At 38.7% G+C, this 10,631-nt stretch overlaps 1 protein-coding gene across 2 annotated transcripts in view; it reads left to right on the top strand.

Annotated features, from left to right (window-relative positions):
* Window positions 1–5,846, top strand: part of MOSPD2 (motile sperm domain containing 2) — a 40,445-nt gene extending 34,599 nt beyond the window's left edge. The window contains exons 13-14 of one of the 2 annotated variants that reach the window (XM_006759064.2): window positions 2,155–2,257; window positions 5,092–5,846. In XM_006759064.2, coding sequence (XP_006759127.1) covers window positions 2,155–2,257; window positions 5,092–5,133 — 145 coding nt within the window. In that variant the 3' untranslated portion in view covers window positions 5,134–5,846. Of the gene's footprint in view, window positions 1–2,154; window positions 2,258–3,072; window positions 3,885–5,091 lie in introns of those variants that run through there. The other variant, XM_006759063.2, reaches the window with a different exon arrangement.
* Window positions 5,847–10,631: the final 4,785 nt, after the last annotated feature.

Genomic DNA, 10,631 nt, shown 5'->3' with positions numbered 1-10,631 from the left:
ATTTCATCTTGATAAGAAAGTCCCTAAGGCTAGGGACTTTGCCATACTATTTCCTGTCCTTTCAATTTGGTCTTTCCATAGATACCAAGAAGAAAATTGTTTAGAATGAGAGTGGTCTAAAATTTTTTTCAAACATGGATGGTTTTATGTTTCATAGGATCTATCACCTGGCCACTGATCAATAGGATCTTATATTAATCTCAATGGTGCATGAGATTAATATAAGTCTTTTTATGGTTTAACCATGGATGCAAGAGGTATCCCAAAAGAGGGTTCAAAAAATGCAGCCCTCACAAGTTCAAAAAGTTAACTCGCAGAGTTAGCTATATTAAGAAAGCAAAAATCTTCATTGTTTCAGGCAGTAAAATAGTATAGTGCAAGCACGTCTCTGGTTTCCCACAAGAAATGCGAGATGCCCCCAATCACAGACTCACTAATCTCTGACACCAGGCAGGTGCTACTGGAACGGGACTTTTCTAGCACTTATGAGATAATGAAGGTTGAGACAACAAATGTCCCTTATAGACCAGGGCCCCTTATGATAAACTCCCATGGGAGCTGGCACAGTCGGACAAAGAGAATGCCGCTTGTCACTTTGTGTCTCTGATCCCCAAGCCTATTCAGCTGGTCACCAGATGCATGCATCTCTCCAGAGAGAATATCCTTAATTGGTCACAAAGCCAAACTCTCAAGACATAGAACAACACAAAAGGAAAACTTCACTGGGCACATGGTTCTTCTCCTTATGACAAATGACACAAAAGAAAACAATGACTGTCTCTGGGAGGGAAAAGGATCAATAGAAAACAAGAGTACTGCTCTGGCCAGTGTGGGTCAGTGGTTAGAGTGTGGGCCCATGCACCAGAGGGCCAAGGGTTCAATTCCTGGTCAAGGGCACCTGGGTTGTGAGTTCGCTCCCCACCCCCAGTTGGGGTGCGTGTGGGAGGCAATCAATGGATATCTCTCTCTCTCTCTCTCTCTCTCTCTCTCTTTCTCCCTTTCTCCCTCCCTCCCTCCCTCCACTCACTCTGAAAAGCAATGGAAAAAACATATTCAGGGAGGATTAACAACAACAAAAAAGAAAATAAGAGTATGCAACAAAACTCTCTATCAAAACCACTATACCAATACCAAAGGAACTAATTCACACAAATGTTTCTCTTTCTAATCTAAATTTGGAAAGGAGGGGACAAGGGCTTTTCCTTCTCAGTCTGGTGCTAGAGTGAGATCCAGGAGAGCTGACTTTTTAAAGAATCCTTACCCTTTGCCAGTTTCTGCCAGTTTCCAGGATCCAACCTGCAGGCTCCCAAATGAGTATGGTGTCTCAGCAGGTCCCATACATAGTAGGTCACCATACTGTAGGAAAAAGAAAAATAATTTTGCTTTACCTTTCTAGGTTCTTGGCTGAGACCACCCCCACCCCCACAATGGAAGACAGACAACAGGAGAAAAACAAACAGAAATTTAATATATGTCCACCACCACCATGGCAGCTGCCTCTGCCTCGGCCCCCGCCCACTCTGCCTCGGGCCCCTGCCAACACTCATACGGAAGGTCCTCCAGAAGGACCTCTGGTCTAATTAGCATATTATACTTTTATTATAGATCCTCCTGTGTGCATGGGAGGGATCCAGAAAACAATAAAACACCCCCCAAATGGCCCAGGCCACCACCTTAAATACCATCTACAGTTAAGATGATGTTGGGATAAAGGATCCAGTTATGGGAGGTTATCAGGAAAAGCACAGGAAACAAGGATAAGACTGTTATGTAGATTTAGGTCAATGCCTTCTCCATTGATAAAAGTTTACAGATTTAGTCTTCTTCCTGGTACAGAGAGTGAGGCACCCTTACAAATGGAGATTCCCTTGTAAATGTAACTCTTTCTTACAAAGGGGTAACTTCTTTGTTTTCAGAGCTTTTCCAGTGTCTGCTGTTTTTTTGTATTTTTTTTAATGAGGTCAAGATAATATTTGTGCCAAATTATGTCCCCTTCAAAGATAAATACACTGCTACCTTAGGTAAATCAGGGTAGAGGAATGAGTATTTTTACCTGTGTTACATATACTTCTGTGGGTTTTTAAAAATTTTATATTTTACTTTTATTTTTAAAAATTAATTTTGAGAAGTTATGTTTCCTTTGGATTTTCATAGGTTAAGATGCCATATTGTTGAGAGCAGTAAACCAACCAGTCTTACATTAAAAGACGGTGCTTTTAACATGTCAGATAAAACCAGTGAAGATATGTGTCTACAAGTAAGTGCTCATTCTTTCTAACTAAAACAATGTTGTTAATGCTAATTAACATTAGAAATCCATTTTTTCCCACTGACATAAGGAAAACCTTTGGCATAGACACAACAGAAATGCTCTCTTCTTTGTAAAGGGAAACCAAATCACAAATGGTAAGCTGCGAGTTACTTTTGGAAATCTACTAACTTTTAAAGCTCTGGCCGTTTTTTTTCAAAGATTTTTTATTGATTTTTAGAGAGGGAGAGAGAGAAGCACTGACAGAGAAACATCAATCGGCTACCTCCTGCAAGCCCTCTACTGGGCATCAAGCCCGCAACCTGGGCATGTGCCCTGACCAGGAAGCTAAGCAGCAGCCCATTAGTGCATGGGATGACATCCAGCCAATTGAGCCATACAAGCCAGGGCAAAGTTCTAGCCGTTTTAATTTGAACTAGGAACCATATCGCAAAGTGCATGGTGCTTTGGGATGTAATCAAAGAATTCTGTCTCACAGAAGAGATACCATGCAGTGCATTACTGGTAAATTAAAAAAAAGAGGATGGAGTACTCTTTCTGAGTAGCTACTTCTGCTACTTCAGGGAGTGATTACTTTGCTCCTTTCTGAACTAGAACTTAGACTTTTTCAAAACAAGAGTAAGCCCGTGCACGTCTGTTCACCAAATGAATCTAATTCCTCATTGCATTTCCAGCTACCAGCCTTTCAGAATAAATGGACCCATCCTGTAAATGTATGGGTTTCTAATATTCCTGTTTGTCATTCACGTGATTAATGTACAGTTTTATTAATACAAATCTTTCATCCTTTTTTCCCTGTTTAGCTCAATCGTTTACTAGAAAGCAATAGAAAGCTTGAAGACCAAGTTCAGCGTTGTATCTGGTTCCAGCAGCTGCTGCTTTCCTTAACAGTGCTCTTGCTTGCTTTTGTCATCTCTTTCTTCTATTTGTTGTACAGCCAAAGAAGTGGTGCTTGGTAGGAAACATGACTCTTTCATCCATTAGTTGGAAAAAGTAAAACCCAGAACTTCTCCACCATGCTACTAACAGTGTCACACATCTGTGCTTCCTAAAAGGAAATGTGCAACACTTAAAGGGGAACAGATACACATCTTGAAAACAAACTGTTAGAATAAAGAAACACTTAAGAAATTGATGAGAGTAGAGCTGGTTAGTATAATAGGTAAAGCATATTTGTTGTGTAAATTAATAGTTTAGATATAACTTATTTTTTTCTTTTGATTTTAATACTTTTAAAGCTTAAGTTTTATCTTGTGTATATGTTAGCAGAACTGAAAATTATAACATGCTTTGTTGCGGCCAAAAGAATGAAATCTGATTTTTTTATGACATTATTATAGCTGAGCCAACTTATTAGCTTTTCTATACTGTATATATAGAACATGTATATTGAAACAAAACATACAGAGTAATTTCTGTAATCATGACTTTGTAATTTTGAGAGTTACTTCTGAAGATGTTAGTCAATGTTCTTTTGGAATGTAAAACTACTTAATGCCAAGCCACCTTTTGCCTTTCTTTTCTGTCTTCCTTAACAGCCTGCATTTTATTAGTCTCAGACTTTTTAAAAATATATATATATATTTTTAATGATTTCAGAGAGGGAGGCAGAAGGTGAGAGAGATAGAAACATCAATGAAGAGAATCATTGATCAGCTGCCTCCTGCATGCCCCTGCACTGGGGATCGAGCCCGCAACCCGTGCATGTGCCCTTAACCAGAATCGAACCCGGGACTCTTCAGTCCGCAGGCTGATGCTCTTATCTACCGAGCCAAACCGGCTAGGGCCAGACTTTTTCTTAAACATGTTTTTACCAATTTTAGAGAGAGAGGAAGGGAGAGGTAGAGAGAGAACATCAATGTGAGAGACAAACATCAATTGGCTGCCTCCTACACGTCCCCTTCTGGGGAAGGAGCCCACAACCCAGGCATGTGCCATGACCAAGAATCGAACTAACAATCTCTTGGTGCATGGGACGATGCCAACCAATTGAGCCACACAGGCCAGGACTGGAATTTTTTTCTGAACACTCTCCTTTAGATAGAATTTCAAAAACTAAGTTTGGTTGGATTTTCTTTTAATTCTGTTGGTGATGTCCAGAGGGAAAATCTCTCCAGTTCCACTTTCCAGTCTTTTTTATGCCATTTTCATGTTGCTCACTATGTCTGTATCCTCACCCCTTTGCTTCATTTGTTATAAAATCCTGGTCATCTATTGCGCCGTCTTCACCCTCTTTCCTTAAAGGAGTTAGATAAAATCTTTTGCAGAGTTAGTTTTTGAGATACATAGCAATAGAATTCGTTTACATTTCAGTTCCTTGTTCAAGTCAGCCATAAAAGGGGAACTTGACAAAAGACTGGAGTATCTATAAGCATGAAAAAAAAAAAAACTCAAGTGTCAGCTCTTCACTTTACAAGTATAAAACAACTCGTGATGAGCTGTAAAACCTTTAGACCAGGGCTAAGTTACTTGCCTGATTCTCTGCCTTGTCCCAGTAATACCCAGGCGGTTCTTAAATTCCTAAAAAGAAGCACCTTGCTATTAAATTAGTTTGTCCTCATTAATATCACCAGTTTCAGTCCATGTTGGTTCACGTGTAAATCTACTTTATATGAAAGAAAAAAATAGCCTGCCTGTAAAATAAATTGTGAGTCTTCATTGAGTCATGTTTGGAGATTTTTTTTATTCTGAGGTGTAGTGTTGATAGTTTTCATCTGGAGAAGTTGATGATTCCAAGACTGAGCTATGAAGAGCCATATACTAGAGTCCTTAAAAGGACACTGGTCTGATACTCTGTCTTAATTTGGCTTTTTCTATTTCAGTTTGCCAACTCCAGACGTGAAAGTGACTGCAGTCCACCCTAAGTACTATCTATAGTGTCCCCCTGTGTTTGTGCACAGCGGTTTTCTCTTATATGTTAGATTTCTGGCTTTAATATAATCAAATACCAAAATGTATGTTTTTGTTCCTCAGCAAATAAACGAGGAAATAATTAGTCAAAATTGGAAATATACTATCTTAACAGTCTTCCTTTAATTTTTCATATAAAAATTCCATTGATTCACTAAAATGTTCTTCCTTAATGTCTGGTCAGATGAATTTATTAACATATCTTATTAACATTTGTGTGTCTGTTAAATGTGACTAGCAATATTACTGAAAAGTTACCATAAAATCAAAGGCATTAAACTTGTGTACTTGTCTTGATTAATCACTGTTGTTGTTTTTTTAGATTAATCACTGTTTTTACATATGATTTTATTCTGTCTTGATTTTATTTAATCACATTTGTATGATTATTTTTGGTACTCTATAATTATTTTATTTTGAATCATGTCATTACTTTTTCATGACCAAATTACCAAGAACCAACATATATGTAGATTTAGATTGTTTTCACTTGATGGAAATGAATAGATTTTTGCATGAAAACATTGAGATATCATTAGTTTGATCTGCAAGTTGCCTAAAAATGCAATTGCTGGTAAATCTAGCCTCAAATTTCATAATGATAGCATACCTTTTTATATATTGCCACTAATTTTGACTGGATTTAATAGCACTTTATTGTACAATTGCAAAAAAATATATTCCTAGAATTGTTGCCAGTGTAATTTCTCTAATGTTCTGGTGCTTTTCATATATTTTCAGTATTTTATTACTATATTGGTATTTTCTTTGTATGAATTGATCAAAGAACATGTTTTCTATTTTAATATGTTTTAGAAAAATAACTACATTTATGAAATAAATATCATCAGGAAAAAAATCTCTGGTCTCTAATTGATAAAGCATCTTAAAACCAATGTTCAGGCTCACTCTGATCTTTTAAAGGTCACATTAATTTCTTTTGCACTTGTTTTACATTTTTATAAGGACATCCCTGCAAACTTCCAAAGATGCACGTGTTTTATCAGGTGACCTGTCCTTACTGTGTTCCTTTTCCTGGCCCCGTGTCAGGGTCTGGCTTCTCTTCACTGGAGCTCTCTATTCCTCAGACTTAGCATTGGAATTACTGTCACACGGGGGGCTCCATGGTGAGACCTATCTATCCCTATCTCCACCCGCATACCTTCCTGTCTGACTATTGAGCACATACATGGAAGGCAGTCCTTGTGAGGAGGTCCTGGTGCAATGAGCATAGATATGGGCATGGTTGAGGGTTGGTATGATCCCCTTGCCACTAGAAAATACAACTTCCCGGTGGCAGCTACTGCTCCATTGAAGTAAAATGAATAAGACAGGTCTATCTTCTAAACAGAAAAAGAGGTAGAAATACAAACCCATCGGAGAAAATAAAAATTGATTTACAAAGAAAAGGGTAACCTAACAAGAAGTGCCACACCTACTGTGATGGGCATGGTCTCCTTTCCTAAAGGACATGATTTCTAGGAAACAGAAGAGCTCCTGTGGGGAGAGCTCCCGCTAGGAATACCCGGGTACTTTACAACAATCTTCAGCTTTTTCTCGCTCCAATTTTCACCAGCAACTCAAAGTATCCTGATGCAGAACAACATGGGACCCCAAAGGCCGATAGAGACGGATATAGTAACCCATAGCTTAGTGAGTTCAAACTTTAATGTTGACAACAGATAAAGAATTTGTTTTGTATTTGGGGGGATATAATGTTCTAAGATTGAGAGTTACAGTTAGTGAGGTTGCTCACATCGGGCCAAAATCAGAACTGAAATCTGGTCTTCACCTTACACAAACCTCTTTAGGAAGGCTCCTTCCTCACCATATCTCCACTTCTATCTCACTCCCTGTTTTTTCTTCCATTCTAATGTCTATTTCCATCACTCTGACAAAACAGTACTTGCTAAAGTTCAGCAATTACCTCCTTGTCATTTATCAGTGGACATACTTCAGCCTGAATTTGAAGTGAGCTCTTACAGCAGCATTCGGCTACCAACCACTAGGTTTCTGAGACGATGAACTCCTGTTTTTCTTCTCCCATCAACACTTCTTAGTGTCCTTTACTGGCTCATCTTCCTCCACCAAGTCTTTAAGATGTTAAAGTTAGAACTGGGATCTCCTCCACACCCAGGGCTACACTTAGCATCAGTAAGCCATTAACCCTTGGATAATCTAACAAGACATCTGTTCTAAGTCTAGACAGATATATCTACCATCAACTCGGCATTTTCAGGTATTCATCACAAAATATCAAAAGCCACTCATGATCTTCCCCTGAACCTAGTCTTCCCGACCCCATCTCAATGGATGGCACCACCCCCATCCATTTATACCAGCTATAAACCTGACCTTTGTCCTTGATCCCACAGGACTCCTCCCCTCTCTAATTCCCTCCTTCTCCTCTGTCAGCCCCCCTCCCCCCACTTCTTTAATCTACAGTATCTCCCACCTGGACTTATGCAATAATCGCAGGAAGTGTCTGGACATGCCCTTAGATCAGCCGTGGGCAAACGGATCCAGCCCGTTCGGCTGTTCCATCCGGCCCGCGGAGCCAAAAGAGCGGAGGGTTCTCTTGTTCTCCCCTCCGCTCCTTCACCAGCAGCAGTGTTAACATGTATTAGTTCACACAAACACTCCATCCATGCTTTTGTTCCGGTCCTCAGGTCCAGTTTAAGAACCCACTGTGGCACTCGAGTCAAAAAGTTTGCCCACCCCTGGGAGACTCTGCAGTCCTATCTCCATATTGCATTCAAGGATATTCGGGACCCATTGAAATTGCACATCCTCTCATGTCACTACCCAGATTAAAGCCCTGAAGTAGCTTCTATGGATCTTAGCCCATGATTAAATTTCCCAACTGGGCCTACAAATTCCTGAATGATCTGGCCCTTCCCACCCTTTCCTGCCTCACTACCCCTTTCTCCCTCTTTATGGTCTGGTTATGTTTCTGCCTGGAATTCTCCAACTCAACCACCCACCTTCACCTCTTCACCCTGGCTCTCAGATCAACATTTGCTCAGAAAAGGTCCCTCTTCTCCCACTATCACCACTTTTATTCCACATTGTATTGGGAGTCCTAGCCAGATAAATTAGGCAAGAAATAAAAACAAAAGGCATCCAAATTGTAAAAGAAGAAATAAAATTCACAATTTGCAGATAACATGGTATTAGATAGAGAAACCATATAGTCTTCCAAAGAACTATTATATCTAATCAATGAACTCGGTAAAGTTGCAAGATACAAAATCAATATGTAATATTTTGGGTTTTTATACAGTAATAATTAGCTATCAGAAAAATAAATTAAGAAAATCCCATTTATCATTGCGTCAAAAAGAATAAAATACCTAGGAATAAATTTAAGGAGATGAAAGACCTGTACGCCGAAAATTATGACATTAATGAAAGAAACTGAAGAAGACACAAATAGAGATTCTGCTCCTTGCTTGGAAGAATTAATATTGTTTAAATGTCCATACTATCCAAAACAATCTATAGATTCAATGCAATTCCTTTCAAATTTCCAATGGCCGTTTTTCACAGAAATAGAAAAAAAAATTAAATTTGTATGGAACTACAAAAGATCCTGATTTGCCAAAGCAAACTTGAGAAAGAACAAAGCTGATGGCATTATGCACCCTGATTTTAAACTATATTACAAAGCTACAGTAATCCAAACAGTATGTTACTGGCATAAAAACAGACATTGGACCAATGGAACAAAATAAAGAACCTAGAAATAAACCCATGTATATATCATCAATTAATTTACAACAAAAGAAACAAGAATATACAATGGAGAAAGAACAGTCTCTTCAATAAATGGTGTTAGGAAAACTGTACAGCCACATGCAAAAGAATGAAACTAGACCACTGCCTCAGACCACACGCAAAAACTAACTCAAAATTGATTGATTGAAATTTAAGACCTGAAAACATAAAACTCCTACAAGAAAACAAAGGCAGTAAGCTTGACATCTGTCTTGGCAATGATTATTTTTATTTGATTTCAAAAATAAAGGCAACAAAAGTAGAAAGAAACAAGTGAGACTATGTCAAACTAAAAATCTTCTGCACAGCAAACCATCAATAAAATGAAAAGGAAACCTATTGAATAAGAATAAATATTTGCAAATCATATCTGATAAGGTGCCAGTATCCGAGATACATGAAGAACTCATACAAGTAAATAACAAAAAACAATGACAAAACAATTTTAAGAAGGGCAAAAGATCTGAATAGACAATTTTCTATACAAGTGACCAACAGGTACATGTAAAGATACTCAACATCACGAATCATTAGGGAAATGCAAGTCTAAGTCACAATGAGACATCACCTTACACCTGTTACAATGCTATTATCAAAAAGACAAGAGACAACAAGTGTTGTCAGGGATGTGGATAAAAGGGAACCTTTGTGCACTGTTGATGGGGATACAGACTAGTGCAGCCACTATGGCAAACAGTATGGAGGCTCCTCAAAAAAGTTAAAAATAGAACTACCATATGATCCAGCAATTCTACTTCTCGGTATTTACCTGAAGAAAATGAAAACAACTAACTGAAATAGGTATATGCACCCCCCTGTTCATTACAGCATAATTTACTATAGCCAAGATATGGAAACAACCTAAGTGTCCACCAATGGATGAATGAATAAAGAAAACGTATTTATGTGTACTTCCTGTGGATTTGCATTTCCATGTCATATTTTACCCCCTACAGCTAGTTTATATTTTAATCATGACCAGATTGCATATGTCTGACTCCCCCTTCCTTCTCATCCCTATTTGGAGCAATATTTTTCTGTTATCTTTCTGTGGATCTGTTAAATATGTGAAACACTTTTGCAATTCACTACGATGAAAGCTCACTGTGGGAGTCAGCCTTATTGCTCTGCTCTGCAGGGTTTCAGCCTACCCACACACAGCTTTGAGCCTGAGCTCCTGGCCCACAGGCAGTTACCACCTCCAGCAAACACACCCATCTTTGTTGGCTTTTTTTCACAAAGGGCAAATCCAAGCAGACCTCAAGGGCAGTATGAGTATCCCAACTTAGGGGACTTGATTGCATGAAGTATGTATAAAGTTAATGGTATTTTTAAAGTATCGACAGACTTGGATATAACTACATATAATTGTTTCATCTCACCCAGTCTCTCTGTGTGTTAATGGCATTTCCTTTTTGAGTCTTATTTTCCATCTTGATGTTTCTCTGAAGGCAGAAATTTTGCTGAGAACTTCACTTCATGCCAGAGGGCAGATGCTCCTCTACTACAATGGTATTATGTCCCAATGAACCAATCGTAAATTGAAAATATCTTAATTCAAAAATGCATTTAAGCCCTAGCCAGTTTGGCTCAGTGAATAGAGTGTTGGCCTGTGGACTGAAGGTTCCCGGGTTCGATTCTGGTCAAGGGCACATGTGTGGGTTGCGGGTTCGAT

Source organism: Myotis davidii, unplaced genomic scaffold (assembly GCF_000327345.1).
Source record: "Myotis davidii unplaced genomic scaffold, ASM32734v1 scaffold216, whole genome shotgun sequence".
NCBI classification, from domain to species: Eukaryota; Metazoa; Chordata; class Mammalia; order Chiroptera; family Vespertilionidae; genus Myotis; species Myotis davidii.
This window is presented reverse-complemented; position numbering and strand designations above follow the sequence as displayed.